Raw genomic sequence first — 17,688 nt, 5'->3', positions numbered from 1 at the left:
TTTGGGTTCAATGTGTTTATTAAAAATATTACAAGCTACTAAACCACACAAAGACAACGGCAGGGTTTAGTCGCTGGAACATGGTTGCTGTTGTACAGATTTGTTTCTTCCTCTTTTCCTTTTCATATAAAACGCTGACGTAAAAAAACCCTGGTTTTGACTGCAGTTTGTTTGTGTCCTCCTCAGAGAGGATATCCACTCCACAAGCTGAAAGACAGAGAACACAATCGTCACTCAGCCAGTGAGCAAAAACAATGAAAGTACACTTGACAGTTCTCCAAGTGTTCCATCCATCAGTGATTGGCTTTGTAAGAAAACCTTAATCATGTTTAACTTGTTTTATGTGACATCTTCAAAATGAAGCTTTTTTATTCAAATCCATTAATATTATGTTATGAAAAATGCTGGCAGCTGCCAGTGCTGCCCTCCAGCCTCCTAGCAGATACGTCTATGGTATAAATGTGAAAATCTTAGGTGATTCTCAAAAAACTGCTGAAACGGACTTTGAAGATCAGGGAGATTCGAACTCATCCGGGATTTTTAGCAGATGCACGTGTATCTCCAGAGCCTACGTCACCTCGTTCTTGAGGTATTGTCCTCATGAAGAGGCTTTTACAGCTGAGGGGCACTTCTCTACATCTCCTTAGAGATAAAAAGAGAACATTTTTAACAAAAGAAACAATGTGACCTTTAATTTGCACACTATGTTTGTGTCTGTTACGAGGTGATGTGTCTGGAACCTGATGGCTTCATGAACCCTTCTGACACAAATCAGCTTTAAGCTGTCAACATCTGGGCTGTCACTCATCCTTCAGTAATGTTTATGACCCATCATGTTGTGGTCTTTTCAAATATTCTGGGGATACAAGTGTGTGTGTGTGGGTGTGTGTGTGTGTGTGTGTGTTACCCCAGGTTGTACTCTGGGTCGGCGTGGGTTTGTAGCAGCAGGTCTCTGATCTCCTCAGGTGGGTTCAGACCATGAAGCTTTGCTCTCTCCCACCTCTGCAGCCTGCTGATACCTGACACAGACACATCAGGATGAATCATTCAGTCACTTCAGTCTGTTTTACTGCTAGCAAAGAACGGACCCAAAACTAACGCAGTGCAGTGAGCATCAGGACAACAGGCGAGCACACACACACCTAGCAGGATTACTACGGCTTACATCACTCTGGTCACTCTGCGTTGCTGTGCTAATATGGCACAAAGCACTTGAACATCCCATTTTCTATTTGCACAATGTACATTTTCAGTTTTTTAATCTAAATGTACTTATTGTTTATAATGTTTTGCACAGTCGAGGATCAGCTCAGGACACGTTTCTGTGTCTGTGCACGTCTGTGGTCCTGCCTACAGACTCGTGGGGCAGTTGTCTTCTGCGGGCGGTCACGTCATTAACTGAAGTTGAGGCGTGGCTGCTTCGATCAGCAGGTGTGGAGGCACAGGTAGTAGTTGCTGTGTGAGTCTGCTCCAGAAAATGGAGTCCCTGAAGTAGACCTCCCCACCATGTTTTTAACTTTGGTGATTGAAATCCAAGAATCCAGTCTAATTAGCACAGATTACATTTAACACAAGCATTTTGTTAACCAAGCATCTTTTTGAAGCCATTCATCCAAATTTGTTTACATCTCACTAGATCAAAGCAACATGGTGGCAGCCAAAATGCTTAAGTTGAGAAACAAATGGACTGGTCTCACATACGGCCTCTCTGCTCCACTTATACAGACGTTTACCACGAGCCTGTCACATAAACTCACATTTTGTTCATGGTTTGTCCAACAGACAGACACACAGTCACACTGCAGTGGATGAATAGTGTGCAACTCCCTGCATGCTGATTCCTGCCTGCCCTGCTGAAACACCAGTGTCTGTCCACAGTGAACCAGGATTTACATTGGTGTGGAGAGAGTGGCGACCAAGAAATGAGCCCTAATCCCAAAACATCTTCAAGCTCGACTGAAATCTGTGGCTGTCAACATGAAAACATGCCTTGTGGAGAAAGGCTTCACAGTCACGGGATTTTTGGACTACCTCCAAATTCTTAACTTCACCTTAAATCAGCAGCTTGAAACTTGGACGCAACTGGGACTTCCAACAGTACAATGGTGCCAAACACACATTACAACTTTGTTTTGGAATACATAAAGCCCTGACCTCAACCCTACTGTAAATTCGTACACTACGCTTAAAACCCAGCTCCGTGCCAGAAAACCAACCAATTCAAATGAACTCAACCAATCCTACCAAGAAGAGTGGTAAAATGCCCAGCCACAATCGTGCCAGCAGGCTGACGATGACTACCAACTGCGTCTGGACGAGGTACGACTTCCTAAGAGAAATTCAACCAAATACTAGCAGGGTGTCCGTATATTTTTACCTGAAATCCCAAATAAATGGAAAACTTGCAGGGCAATAATTTCCAGAGGAGTTAGGGGGGTTATGACCCCCCCAATAATCAGACCCAGCCAATCAAACCCCCCCCCAATAAAATGATGAATTATCTTGCATAAATAGGCTGTTGATTTTCTTTACTCATTTCAGTTATTACCAGGAAAATAGCTGCATGTTTAATTATCTGGGAATTTACCCAGATTTATTTATTTATTCAGACAGAGCTCTTGACCGCCCCAAATGTTCAGCACAAAGTTACACCCATGAAAACTTGTATATCCAATTGTTGTTTTGAAGTTCATTAAAGGTGTAAGCAGTGTAATCATTCCACCTGGAAAAGGAACAGTTCAAAGGAATCAGCCCCAAATGATCATTTCACCTTTGGTCTTAATAAAGGTAAATAAACGTCTGACCACAGCTGCCCTGTTATAGTGATGACTGGGGTATGTCAGCGAGCGTAACAGATAAGGGGGATCGGGGTCATTTCCTGTTAATTAGGCCCATCAGTGTGCATTTTTGACAGGTTGCATGATGCTGCAGCACTAAGGTCTGATTCCACGATATCGCTCATTGTCTCCACTACAATCAGGCAAATTCATTACAAGCTGCAAGGTCAAACGTGTGTGAGTGTTGGACGTGTTTCCTCTCTTTGTTGTGATCGCTGTTGGAGTCGTAGTAAAAAAGTTACTGCACATGTTAACCAGAATCGTAACAGTAATGCAGCACGTTACTTAATTACACCCAGGAGAAAGACATTTGTTACACTACTCACTGCGTTACTTTCATGTTACTCTGTCTCATAATCATCATTTAACAATATAAACCTACAGGCTACCCCACACACCGACACACATCCCTGTCCCAACGAGGACACGCGTGATCGTTCTCTTAGTGTTTAGGTATGAACACAAAGCAAAGCTGGAAAGCAGCACAAAGAGACATTACAGCGACATTACTGTAGAACGCTGCAGACGACGGCTCACTTCATCACAGGGCCGGGCTTCACTCCGCTTTAACATCACTCTGGGTTCTTGGCTAGCTTAGCGTTAGCATCCTGTCTGTGCAGGTGTTAACACCATGGTGCAGCTGATTCTGTCCAGGAGCAGTCTCCATTGTAGCATGGCACTCTCATCCTTTTGTGCAGTACAAATCGACACAGCCCCCACCGCAGGCCGAGCCATTATTCTCCTGCGAATCAAAACCAGCTGATCGCAGCGAGAGCGCAAGAAGCGATAAATGGGATCAGCTAACGATTCCAAGGAGCTGGACTGCTTCTCAATCTACCACAGCATGAATCTTACCTGTGCAGGGCCCAAAACTCCAGTCGAGGTCAAACTGTCGGAGCTTCTCCAGTTCCTCCTCTCTAACTCGGTCAGCCTCTGCTCACAGGAAGAAAGGGTCATGTGACAACAACACTCACATTAACATCAGGGTAAATATACTGGATGGATCTGCAATTTGGAACTTTCATAGAACACTCGTGCAGCAGGTTTTTGGACATGTTTAGACAGACAGGTAGATGTTCATGTGAGGGCAGTAAGCAAGCACTAAACTGATGAACCGAGGGTCACCGAGGGTCAGCATGAGATACATAATGACTATTTTTATTTGTGAATCATGGAAAGCTGCGTTTGCAGGGAATCTGTTTACAGTGACACCACAAAGAGTGCTGCTCTTCACCTTTCTGTGGGGAAGGAGGAGGAGTTGGGCTCTTCTCTCGCTTCCCTCCTTTTCTGGATCTCTTCACCACTTTGAACGAGTCCGTGATAAGTCTGCGCTTGGTTGTCATGGTGACCGATCCACAGCAGAAACACACCTGTGCAATGGGTTTTTGTTAAAAAGATGGAAGATTTCACATAAGAAACTCTCCTGCGAGCTCACCATCACTCCCTGATGTGATAAGGGCCGCCAAAGTGACGCGTTCAACTGCCAGTCAGCTATCGAGCAACATTTTCTTCAAATGAAAAAGAAAACGCTCGAGCCTAATGACTGAATCCTATATCTATTCACAACCTAAGAGTCGTGTTAGTAGCTGCTGCCTCATCACGCTCACCTTTTGTGTCTAAAAGTCTTTTCAGGTTTTTCCAAAGCTGATTGTTGGTATTTAAGCAGTTGTAAACGAGTTCTTGGCCCATCATTTGTGAAACGTTTCTCTCATGAATGACATCAAGCTATTTGTAGACAGAAAGAACATCTCTGTCACGAGGTAGAAGCTCTGATCAGTTCTTGGCTATCCAACGTCTATATAGCTGAATTTATGTAAATGTAAATATTTATATTGTAAGTGGTCAGTAAGGACTCACTGATTATAATTATACCTGCAAACAGCTCATTCTTTATTACCACTGTTTCAATCAGGAATAATTACGCAGTAATAGCGAGTCACAAGATAAAACGGTTTAACCCACAGTTAGTGGGTGTATCACGGCTCACGTGTGTAATATGCCACATGTAAGCTTACATGTTGTATTAGCATGAAGCTGCAAAACCGACCGTTGATTTTTCTAAAACACATGAAGGCGATTATAAGCAAGCTCGTTAGTTTGGCCTTTGCCTCTAAATTCGACCGAAAAAGTGAACAATAATGATAATAATCATAATCATAACAATGACTCGTGTAGTTTTTGAACGCCTCTGACGTCACGCCCATGCAGTGACGTGTTGTGAAAAGTAGAAACGGGGACCACAGGTACGCCGCACAGGACTCACGCATTGACCAGCTATTACAGGTTTACTACCACCTGCCGATGACATCACTCCGTTTAGTTTCAGACCACTTCACTGATTTCAAGAACACGGAAGAGTCACAGTGTCCCTACTTTTCCACATCCACGGGCGCAGGAAATACGGTTCGCCGTGAAAAACACGTTCGTGTTTCACCGTCAATCTAAGGTCCAGCTTCACGTTTTAGCCGCACATCCTTCTGTGACCCAGCCTATTTATTTACGTGCGCTGTGATGGACATTTGTTTTGGGCTGTATCTTTTCACTTAGCCTAATAAATCATGTGGAGCTGTAGAGTGCACCCTGGCCTTCTCCTGTGACACGTCGTGTGTTTGGGCGGCCCCTGTCAGCCCCACAGAGGCAGGAAGACCCGAGTGTCCTTTGAACTTACCTTGTTGTTTAAGCGATAACAGCTGTTTGAAACAGATCAGCGCTTTCTCTTCTCTCAGGCTGCAGCACTTTCTTCTTCTCCCATCGTCACTGCGCTACACTGAGCCGGGGTCACTCCTTTGCTGCCACCTGTTGTTTGCTCTGCGTACTGCAGATCAGTGTGTTAAAGCGATGGGAATTCCGGATCTATTTAGAGAACCGGCTCGTTCGGCTCAGTTCACTACAAAGAGTCGACTCTCTCTCTCTCTCTCTCTCTCTCTCTCTCTCTCTCTCTCTCTATATATATATATATATATATATATATATATATATATATATACATATATAAAGCTCTGACTTGTATTATGAGTATGATCCACATCAGCCAGGCCGCTTTGCTAGCTAAAACACTGGTGTCGGCACATAAGAACGCTGTCATAGCCTGTCAACAACGTTGATTAGCTGCGTATATACGAATGTGAATCGCATCATTGGCTGGACTATGGGATAAGGTGGCATCGTTCTAATCCCATACAGGAGCAGCCAGTCACTTACTGATTAACACTGCAAAACAGAATTATTGAAGTTTTAATTTAATTTCAATTCAGGTTAGATTTTTCTTGTGCGCAAAGCAGATTTTCTGTGCGCAGAGACCGTGCCAGCAGTGCGCAATTGCGCACGTGCGCAGCTTAGAGGGAACATTGCTCCCAACCAGGGTTTTAATATTTTTGCATTTTTCATTAGTTTTTATTTTTATTTAGTTTTGACTTCAGATTTTCAATTTTATATCAGTTTTAATTAGTTTTTACCAATTGTTTGCTAGTTTAGTTTAGTTTTTATTTTTTTGAAAATCCTTAGTTTCAGTTTAGTTTTGATTAGTTTCAGTTATAGTTTTAGTTGTGTTTGCAATAATTAAGTGTAACAAAATCCCAGTTTCATCATATCAGTCATGCTCTTCTGCTTATCCTTGGGTATGTTACTATTCCAGCTACCATACCCTACACCCTGGACAGGTTGCCTGTCTGTCGCAGGGCTAACACGCAGAGACAGACAACTCACATTCCCACCTATGGGTTCTTTAAATAAATAAATAAAGGCAGATGAACAACCACTGATACCAGGCAACTATAAAATGTATATCTTGGCCCCAATGAGACTATTAACTCTTGCAGCACCAGGTGTTCGTAATTTTGGTTCAAGTGAATTGATAAACTTTTTGAAGGCAATTGACTCACACAGTTATGTAGATGTCCCCGTCCTGTTGTCTCGGGATGCATCACGCTGCCTTGCCTGGGGTTAGCTTCTGTTTCTGGGGATGAGGGTTGAGTGTGCTCCCTTACCTTCTCAAGGTAAGCTAGGTTAGCCTTCTTGTGTGAGCTTTTCAAGTGCACTTTAAGGTTTGTGGGATTTTTTTCCCTTTAGAAATGTTCCTCATAATTTGTCTCTTTCCACTACAAGACACTTGCTTTATCCAAAACACAGTCATATTCAAAGTAATCCCAAATTGGACTCTGGCGCTTTCTCCCGACTTTTCCTGACATGATTCTGCGCGTGGACGGAGCAGCAACACAGACGACTCGACTAACGTGCTGCCACCTGCTGGCACAATGAGACAGCAAGAAAAAAATCTGGAAACTAAACTTCATTTTCACCCTTGACTATTGTAGGACACGCACACATCAATGAAAACTAAACACATTTTTGCTATAAATTCAGTTAACTTTAGTTAGTTTTGTGAACACTCATTACAGTTTTAGTTAGTTTTCCTTTTTTTGTTTTTATTTTTATTTCCATTAACGAAAATGTTTTTCACTTCTAGTTTTCGTTATTTCGTTAGTTTTCGTTAACGTTAATAACCTTGCTCCCAACCGACTCTTCGGGTTGTTTTGTTGCTATAATTAATTTATTATCAACAACAGTATACAATTCTAATTACTAATGTAAAAAAAAAAAAACCTTGTGGTTTTATTGTTTATACATGAATACATGCGGTGGCCCCTAGAGACAAAGCACATACAAACTCCAAAACATGTACAAATTCTAAAGCACAAACAGAGCTACCTAGATCACTTAAATTACACAATTGAAAGCATATGTGTATTGTTTGTGTATTTATACACAAACACTCATATATATATTCAAATAATTTTTAAAAAAAGTTCATTTACCTGTTACTACCACACACCAAATCCGGCCATTGGTACTTCCTGGCTTGTGTTGGCACTAGGTAACAAAAGCTCACCACTGCGCCCGAGCATCCTGGAGCACTTCTGTTGTGTTTTGGAGTTTGTACGTGTTTTTCAACTTTGTATGTGCTTTGTCTCTAGGGTACCGTAAATATACTTTTATTTATTCACTCCACATAAAATGTAATAAATAAATCATATAATACAAAAACTATTTACATTTCAACTTTTAACTATTTAAATTTTCAGCTTTTTCCTTTTAAATAAATTTAAAGTGAAACAACACAAAACACTGCAAACCACAACACAATTAAATATAAATTAAAATATGAAAACAAAAAGAAGATGCACATTCTCTGTCATATGGACCTGCATGAATAAACTTTCTGAATCCTTTATCATCTGCAACTGAAAATAGTTGTGGATGATTACTATACCTTTCTAATGTAACATTGTTGTCCCTGGCTCTCTCTCTCTCCCTCCCTCCCGCTCTGTTCCTGTGCTACTGCAAGTGTAACTACCGCCCCTCCCCCCTCTTCCCAACACAAAGCACACGGCTCGCATGCAGAGCGAAGCAGAAAAAAGTGCGAGAGAGAGAGAGAGAGAGAGAGAGAGAGAGAGAGAGAGAGAGAGAGGGAGAGACAGAGAAAAAAACATGGCTCCCAATAAGGCTCGCATCATTCACTTCAAAGAGCCGGCTCTAAGAGCCGTTTCGTTTAGACCAACACATCACAAGTTTTCCGCTGTATCCATGCAGGGTACGTGTTTCCGGCTACTGTGGAGGTCGCAATATGGCGCTCCACAGTGGCTGCAGCCAGACCCTTATCAAAAAAAGTGTGAGAGAGAGGGTGAGAGAAAGAAAAAAATACATGGCTCCCAATAAGGAACCGACTCGCGTCATTCACTTCAAAGAGTCGGCTCTAGTATCCGTTTCGTTTGCGACCGACACATCACTAGCGTGTTAAGAGTACACTTGTAAATATGATCAAATCTTTGTTTCACTCAGTTTATCTGGGAGAAGAAATCCATTATACCAGATTTAGCTACCTCATTTCCATCTGCAGTCTCCGGGCAGGTCAAGCAACAAATATAAATACACAAAATTACAATATATGGCCTGTATTTGTATAATATAAAGAAATCAGTTATATGAACAGAAATGGGATTGACACTTCCAACATAATACCGCAGACAGCCCAGTTAAAACCACTTTAAAACCACATAGACTGTAATGCAGCCCCATGTATCAATTACTATTTGGTTAAAGGCTGAGCAGACCAACTGGCAGGGATCCTCACCAGGCTGTCCACCCTCTCCCTCACTCATGCCACCGTTCCCACCTGTGTGAAGGCCTTCACCATCATTCTCACCCCTAAAAAGACTGGCATAGACGGCCTTATTAACTAAAGACCTATAGCCCTCACGTCTGTAGTCAGGAAGTGTTTTGAGCGGATAGTGTCTTAGCACATCAGAGACTGCCTACCTACTGCCTCCCTCAACCCCACAGATTTCATTCAGCAGACAGATGCCTCTGGAGTAGGCACAGGAGCAGTACTGCTGCAGGAGAGAGAGTCTCGATAATCCACTGTGGAAAAGGAGTGTCTTGCAATGAAGTGGGTGGTGGAGTCACTGAGACACTATCCCCTAAGCAGACATTTCATCCCGGAGACAGACCACAGCCCTCCAGTGTCTACACAAGATGAAAGAGACCAACATGCATGTTGCAACCCTACGATTTCACAGCATTAAAAAAACAAGGAAACACATTTGTGGGTTAGTGATTCCTTATTATGTTCATTAGGTAGTATTTGATTCACTGCTCGTGCAAGGTGAAGAGACAGGGGGACTGGCCATCCTACCTGTGTCAGGAAAAAGAACCTGAGTTAGAGCTGATAGAGCGGATCTTGCAGAGTCATGTGAGAAAGAGTGGAATAAAAGAAAGCTTATTCGGGTCCCTGATTAAACAAAAAGACAGATTTGGAAAGTCGAGTAAAGCTTTCAGAAATGATAAATATCCTTCAAAAGTTCTTTGACTAAAATCTCTGAGCCAGTGTTGTGGGAAAGGCAATTGTCAGTCTCAGTGAGCTTTGTCTCTGTTTCTGCTAACTCTGGTTAAAAGTGCCACAAAAAAGCTTCCAAATGAATATGAACATTTATTCAGACACTGAACTGGTCTCATCAATCTTTCATTCAGAGCCCTAACTGCACTGATTATAGGGGTGTGGTATAATCTAGGAATAACTTTAAGAATACTTCTTATCATCATAATCAGAATTTTCATAATTTCTTTGCTCCGTTGGGAAACTCACCAATTCCAGATGTCATCACATCAATGAAAAACAAAAGACTGGACTTAAGTCCTTATTTGGACCCCCATTAGCTCCAAGACTGATTACAATGTTTCCAGTGCTTCAGTCACATGGAAGCATGGAAGTGATGTTTTCAATGAAAATGATAGTTCTGGTGTTGAGCATTAAGCTAATGAAAGCAGCAACCTCTCACTGTCTCTGAGCATAAATCAGAAAATCAATACAAATCTGTTCTGTGGTATTTACTGCTCTGCGCCTGTAATCCATCCAGCCTGACACATCACTTACACATAATCTCATCTAAGGTGCAGAAGAGAGAAGTGCTGTCTCTCCTTTGTGGCTTATACAGTAAAATGCAGGAAAAACATGTGAGAGACACATTCTGTGGAAATGAATGTTGAGTTTTTTGTGCCATGATGTAATAATGAGCTTCACAGCTTAAAGTGGAACCAGGCTCTGTCTGTGCTGTCCGTGCTTTTAGCGATGTTGCTCCCTTTTCTCTTTGTGTAATACTACACCGTTGCTTAGCACATCTTCTTGATTTTTTATATATGTACGCATATGCTCAAACTAAATGATCAATCAGTATGTGCACTGTTGGCTCTTTAGAGGGCTGCATGCAAGGCTCTCTGCTTTGGTTGCACACCCATAATCCTTCACTCTGCCTAACCCAAGTCAGATCCCAATGGACACAATTATGGTGCCATGAAGTCCACTGTAGGTGGGACAAACCAAAGAGCATGATCATAAGCCTTCTCCAAATTTACACATTTAGAGTAATTGGGTAGACTGCCTCATTTTTATGGCTGTCAAACATAAAGAGATAATAGTAAACCTTAACACGGTTATTTTAAGTGTAGGAAATGCACATTTGTTTTTTCCTGTTTACACCAACAATCCTCTCAAAGATGTAAATGGACTGATTCTCATATCAGTACTCAGAGCACTCTTCCCACGCAGAGCTGCGTTGAATCTAATGTTCAAACACTAACACAGGACCTCCCCTATCCCGAGCTACAGCCACCTCGTGTGAAATCCTTTGACCCTTTTAGACAGTTTGGACATAAGGGATGAGCAATCACTATATGATCAGATAACCATGAGAAACACAAAGAGATTCTGTCAGTATAAAGTTATCAAAGACAATATTTTATGCTCGTGACTAAATAACAGTACAGTATTCTCAGGTTTAATCTGCATAATGGATGAGGGTTGAAGTTCTGCTAGTAATTGTGACGGGTTCCAGTTATAGACTCCAGGAAATTAGTCTAATATCCATGAAGTCAGGAATACATGGACATGTGGGTGTGACTGTGCACTTGCATCAGAAATTCAAAGGTCGTCCGCCTGACTGGAAACGAAGCAGCTTTCTACAGTTTTTCTTTGACATTTGTGTAAACCACCTCTCCATCCACATCGTGATCTTTTTGATCTTTTTATAACCAGTCGCTCAGCCCCACGACGCTCTACACTAATTCAGCCTTCAGTGCTTCTGCAGCTTTTTGCTTCGTGTCCAGTGTCAGACCATTATCGACTCCTAGTAAGTGACTGCTTTGTAATGGAGGCATTCAGTGAGTTTCAATGGCATTACATAAGCAGCTATTAAATTAGTGGGAAATACTATCTCCTGGATGTGGTTTGTGGTGTGTATCTGGATGTGGAGACTGATCCACAAGCTTGAAAGTAGCCTCTCATACAAAATGACTTCTGCTCTCTTCGCTTTGGTGAGCCTTTGACATAATGGACATCACAAACCTTGCATTGTTAAATATTTATTAGGGAATTAGTCAGTGCTGTCCTGCACTGGCTCTGTAAGTGAAGTCATATTATGAAGTTGAAATGATTCAGTTTGCATTCGATGTTTTCGTGGTTAGGGTACGGTGCCAGCTATGAGAGTGTGTAATAAACAGCCATCAGCATGTTAAAGCTTTACAGTCAATGATGCAAACAGAAATAAATCAGCTGTTGTATTTTGTTGTATTTCCATTCTTTTCATTTTCTTTGTTGTAAAGCACTTTGTGATTTTTATCTGCGAAAAGCGCTATATAAAAAAATTTTACTTACTGACTGACTGCAACTGTTTGAAAGGAAAATAGGCCCCTTTCTAACAGTTTTAAACTGGTTCACTTGCACTGGTTTCCAGTAAATAGGTGTGTTAGTAATAACAGGCTTTACTCATCTGGTTTCCCTGTTTGTACGTCTTGGTCTCAATGTTAGCTACTTCTGGTTTTATTTAATGATGATAATGTACACTTTATTGATCCCGGTGGGGAAATTCCTCTCTGCATTTAACCCATTCACTCAGTGAAGCAGTGGGCAGCCTTTGGGTGCCCAGGGAGCGGTGTGTAGGGACGTTACCTTGCTCAGGGGTACCTCAGCTAGTTTATATTGTCTCTTCTCTCTGGGTACTCTGGCTTCTTTCCACAGTCCAAAGACATGGAGTCCATGGTGTTAGGTTAATTAGTGATTCTAAATTGTCCATGGGCGTGATGTGACTGCGAACGGTTGCCTGTCTCTCTTTGTTACCCTATCACTCAGAAAAATTATGGTTCTTAAATGGTTCTTCAGATGTCTTCATGGTTCTTTAAAGAACCATCATACGTCAAAGAACCTTTTTATTTTGTGGATGGTTCTTCAGCTATTACAAATGGTTCTTTAAAGAACAAAAGGTTCTTCATCCTTAGCTATCTAAGTTTGATGGTGTAAATGGCATAAATATTTAGGTAGGGGTAGGGGGGGGGGGGGGGGGCACACACACACACACCCCTAACCCCGCAAACCCATTATGAATATGGTGAGTTAACAAACAGTAGACACAATACACACATTCAAATACTGTACTTTAGTTTTAAATTTTAATAAGGTATTACTATTTTCTACTCCAAGGCATTACTTTTGAGATTATTATATATTTTTGAAAATATAGCATAATATCCTTGAATCGCTACCTTATCGTGGTGGAGGGGTTTGTGTGTCCCAGGGATCCCAGGGGCTATGTTGTCTGGGGGCTTTTGCCCCCTGGTAGGGTCTCCCATGGCAAATTGGTCCTGGGTGAGGGACCAGACAAAGAGCGACCATATGTTCTGGACACTTGGGTAAAGAGAGGGGCTGAGCTGTCAACTGATCACCACCTGGTGGTGAGTTGGATCAGGTGGCGGGGGAGGACGCTGGACAGACCTGGTGCACCTAAACGCGTAGTGAGGGTGTGCTGGGAACGTCTAGCAGAGGGGCCCCAGTCTGCGAGATCTTCAACGCACACCTCCGGCAGAGCTTCAACAGCATTCCGAGGGAGACTGGGGACATTGAGTCCAAATGGACCATGTTCAGCGTCTCCATTGCCGAAGCTGCTGCATTGAGCTGCGGCCGCAAGGTGGTTGGTGCCTGCCGTGGTGGTAATCCCCGAACCAAATGGTGGACACCAGAGGTGAAGGGAGCCACCAGGCTGAAGTAGGAGTCCTATCGCGCTTGGTTAGCCCGTGGGACTCCGGAGGCAGCCGACAGGTATTGACAGGCCAAGCGGAATGTGGCTCGGGCAGTGGCTGAAGCAAAAACTCGGGTGTGGGAGGAATTCGGAGAGGCCATGGAAAAAGACTTTCGGACTGGCTCGAAGAGATTCTGGCAAACCGTCAGGCGTCTCAGGAGAGGAAAGCGGTGCTCTACCTGCACTGTGTATAGTGCTGGCGGAGCGCTGTTCATAATTTTTATGGAGAGGATTTCTAGGCGCAGCCAAGTGGCGGAGGGCTTTCACTTTGGTGGCCTCAGAATCTCATCTCTGATTTTTGCGGATGATGTGGTTCTGTTGGCTTCATCGGGTGAGGGACTCCAGCTCGCACTGGAGCGGTTCGCAGCCGAGTGTGAAGCAGCGGGAATGAGGATCAGCACCTCCAAATCTGAGGCCATGGTTCTCAGCCGGAAAAGGGTGGAGTGCCCACTCCGGGTCGGGGATGAGTTCCTGCCCCAAGTGGAGGAGTTCAAGTATCTCGGGGTCTTGTTCGCGAGTGATGGGAGAAGGGAGCCGGAGATCAACAGACGGATTGGGGCTGCAGCTGCAGTAATGCAGACGCTGCACCGGTCCGTCGTGGTGAAGAGGGAGCTGAGTGTAAAAGCGAAGCTCTCAATTTACCGGTCGATCTACGTCCCTACCCTCACCTATGGCCACGAGCTGTGGGTAGTGACCGAAAGAACGAGATCGCGGATACAAGCGGCAGAAATGAGCTTCCTCCGAAGGGTGGCTGGCCTCTCCCTTAGAGATAGGGTGAGAAGTTCGGCCATCCGGGAGGGGCTCAGAGTAGAGCAGCTGCTGCTCCACATCGAAAGGAGCCAGCTGAGGTGGTTCGGGCATCTGACAAGGATGCCCCCTGGGCGCCTCCTGGGTGAGCTGTTCCAGGCATGTCCCACCCGGGGGAGGCCCCGGGGCAGACCCAGGACAAGCTGGAGAGATTATATCTCTCGGCTGGCCTGGGAACGCCTTGGTGTTCCCCCGGATAAGCTGGAGGTGGTGGCTGGGGAGAGGGAGGTCTGGGCCTCTTTGCTTAGGCTGCTGCCCCGGTGACCCGGCCTCGGATAAAGCGGATGAAGATGGATGGATGGATGGATAGCATAATGATAATACTAGTTATTGTAAACTTCACGTACATAACCTAATGTCAGCTAGACCGAAATTAAAATTTAATATATTGTTAAAGTCACTAAAATGGCGCCTGAAGCCTGTTGTGGCGTGAGCTCTGTGTCTGCTCTAGAAACTCTGAAATTCTGTAGATCTGAGCCATACATTAAATACTCACATGAACCTGCACTTTGAATTCTGTATGAGCTGTATAAAATACAGCTATGCATAAGTGTTTTGAATGAATAATTAGATTAGATAACTCTTTATTGTCTAATATAGAAATGAATAGAAATGTGACATGAGAAGGTGTGTCTTTGACTGTACCTGCATAACTTATTTTTGGACTAGTTGGCAAGTTATGCTCTGGTCATTTGATGTTTCCAAGCTAATGTTCTTTTGTAATATAGTTAAATTTTCTTTGTATATTTCATTTATCCACCATCATACATCATACATACAAGCTAAGAAGAGGTCGTTATACTAACAAGAGGTATCAACGCTGGGCCAAAGTTCAGCACATGGTTAAAGTTTGTAATCCAGCCAGGGTGTAAATATCACTCAGCAGCCAGAGCTGAAGCAGGTAGCATCAACACATAAATCTACTCTACCCGGCTTAAATCACAAGAGCACCTCTGACCAAAAAGCTGTAGATTTTTCTTGTTTGCACAAATTAATCCAGATTCACATTAATTGTGTTCACAGCTCCAACAAAATGAGGAAGAGGAGGGGGAGAAACACAATTAGGTTGAATTACAATTGGATGGAAGGCGAGGACAAGGACAAGGAAGCTTAGGATGAGGAGGAAGAGAAGCAGCAGGAGCATCTTTAGGGATCCCTATGATGTCATTGAGGTTTGTTTCATTAATATGGTCCTCTCACAAAGAGAGATGACTTGTTTTAGTTCACCTACTTCCTGTATTAAATAGTGATGTGCAAAATGTTGTGAAAAACCATGGAGCAGGTACGTATAGTGCATCTGCAGGTAAATGAACATCAAATCTCTAAGACAGACTGAAATCTGTATATTTATCACCCTTATGATAAAACCCATGTCAGCCATTGGTTTATGGACTTTGTATTTTGAAGCCTCAACATTTGCTTTATTGCTGTTGCTATGTTGGGACCATATTAGGATGAGGGATCAGGATCTGGAGTCATGCAAACTATTGTTTCATTTAGTGTGTATCCATAAGATTCGTACAGCAGATCCAAGTTGTGCCTTGAAAACAGGAAAGTCGTCTGCATAGAGGAGAACTGTAATAGCAGGCTTGTACAAAGTGAGGCTTTGTGCTCTCGTTTTACTTCTGTCACCCTGTTTTGATGCAGAATTCATTTGAAATCAGGCAAGAACTGGACTTATTTTTTTATGTGTTCTTGTGAATTGATTGTGTATCGCATATGTTTGATTTGACTTTCTGCAAGGCAACAGTCGTCCGCTGGCCAAAAAAGTTTTCCAAATACCTCCACGTGATCTAGCCTGGATTTAGAAAAGAATAGCAAAAAACATCTGCACCTCCTGCTTCAGATGCAATTTGTGTTTCTGTGTTCAGAGGCAGCGGCGAGAGGGGAGACCTCGGCTCATCCAGCTGGAGAGCCTGACCAGGAGGAGTCGAACATTAACTCAGCTCTTCCAGGGCACCCTGCAGACTCGGCTGTTGGCATCGGCGAGGGATGACGTGAACGCCAAACTGGAGTCCATCACAGGTCAACTGCAGGTATGCGAGTCAGACCTTCTGAGGAGGGTTTCACTTTTCTCTCTTCTTTATAATTGACTCTTTTCTCTCTCTTTCAGCTCCTTGTCTCAGAGTGGGAGGGATTTGAAGCACAAAGGGAGGAACTTGTCGTTTGGTTGGCTGATATGGATGTCCGCCTGAGTGAGGTTGACCAGCTGACAGGAAACACCTGTGAAAAACTGAAACAACTGCAGGTGTGGGCTTGTTTTGATATGACATATATTTGATATGATACATACGTCAGAGACATTGTCCTAAACTGGACTAACAAAGGACCATGAGTACAACATGAAACGTACATTACATAGCATAAGGCTGAAGTTCATTGATCATTTTAATCATAAACTTGTTGTTGAAATGTTTTTACTGAACATGCAAACATCTGCTGATGAAAATGTGTTGATTTATTGGTCTGTTATGAAGCTATTGCTATTTCTAATGTGTTTTTATCACTTTCTGATGTTTTATTAATTAAACAATATATGCATTAATTGTTGTGTTATCTGTAGATATAGTATTTATATATATTTATTTATAGTATAGCAAATATATTTAATTATTACTGTTTAAAACACTAATATGTGACATGTATTAGTAGTGATGTTGTGCTGAGGGTTAAAATGCCTTTTTGTCTTTTGGTAACTGCAAAATGACAATAAACCATTAATATGTCTATGCTGTGCTCGTATTTATTTTTACCCTACTCAAATTCAATTTATGATACATTTTATTTTGAAAGATTTAAAATGTTTTTTAAAGAACCATTTGAAGGATCTTTTTAAAAATGGTCCCCACTGTCTTCCTGTCAGTTATTTTCAAGCTTTACTCTTCCCCCCATAACTGATGTATCTAATCTCATTAAAAAAATCTAAGTCATCAACCTGTCAACTTGACCCTCTCCCTACTGTGTTAGTTAAAGCCTGTCTTCCCTCGTTAGCTCCTCTCATAACCAATATTATTCATTCCTCCCTGAACACTGGACTTGTTCCTGAAGCACTGAAAAAGGCTTCTGTTATCCTAACTCTCAAAAAGCCTGGTGCAGACCCCAATAACTTTGATCATCTTCGCCCAATATCAAATCTCCCCTTCATTTCAAAAATTCTTGAAAAAGTTGTCGCCGCCCAGCTTCATTTACATCTCAGTGACCATAATCTCTATGAACGATTTCAATCTGGTTTCTGCCCCAATCACAGCACAGAAACTGCTTTGTTAAGGATTACCAATGACCTTCTGATGGCAGCTGATTCTGGTCTCCTATCCATCCTCATCCTTCTTGATCTTAGTGCGGCGTTTGATACCATTTCTCACAATATTCTCCTGAACCGGTTAGCTTCCATTGGTATTAGTCACACCCCCCTTGCCTGGTTT

At 42.7% G+C, this 17,688-nt stretch overlaps 2 protein-coding genes across 3 annotated transcripts; one reads left to right on the top strand and one right to left on the bottom strand.

The window, feature by feature from the left end:
• pold4 (DNA polymerase delta 4, accessory subunit) lies at positions 1–5,643 on the bottom strand. Of its 2 annotated transcripts, none has more exons than XM_086294568.1 (5): positions 5,506–5,643; positions 4,072–4,207; positions 3,693–3,770; positions 908–1,019; positions 1–207 (listed from the first exon to the last, which is right to left on the bottom strand). In XM_086294568.1, the coding sequence occupies exons 2-5, from the start codon at positions 4,178–4,180 to the stop codon at positions 183–185; spliced, it is 324 nt and encodes a 107-aa protein (XP_086150694.1). In that variant the 5' UTR covers positions 4,181–4,207; positions 5,506–5,643; the 3' UTR covers positions 1–182. The 2 variants fall into 2 exon arrangements, with proteins under 2 accessions (XP_086150694.1, XP_086150696.1); XM_086294570.1 differs by lacking the exon at positions 1–207 and adding an exon at positions 214–642.
• A 9,396-nt stretch (positions 5,644–15,039) lies between these two features.
• Positions 15,040–16,591, top strand: LOC147326974 (uncharacterized). The gene is made up of 3 exons (XM_086297452.1): positions 15,040–15,438; positions 16,138–16,302; positions 16,380–16,591. Exons 1-3 carry the CDS (start codon positions 15,382–15,384, stop codon positions 16,545–16,547), a joined length of 390 nt encoding a protein of 129 aa, XP_086153578.1. The 5' UTR covers positions 15,040–15,381; the 3' UTR covers positions 16,548–16,591.
• The last annotated feature ends 1,097 nt before the right edge of the window (positions 16,592–17,688 follow it).

The sequence above is a fragment of the Aulonocara sp. 'chitande type north' Nkhata Bay genome, linkage group LG6 (assembly GCF_057382095.1).
Source record: "Aulonocara sp. 'chitande type north' Nkhata Bay isolate Kocher_YH1m ecotype deep benthic linkage group LG6, A_spYH_male_GT1.1, whole genome shotgun sequence".
NCBI lineage: Eukaryota > Metazoa > Chordata > Actinopteri > Cichliformes > Cichlidae > Aulonocara > Aulonocara sp. 'chitande type north' Nkhata Bay.
This window is presented reverse-complemented; position numbering and strand designations above follow the sequence as displayed.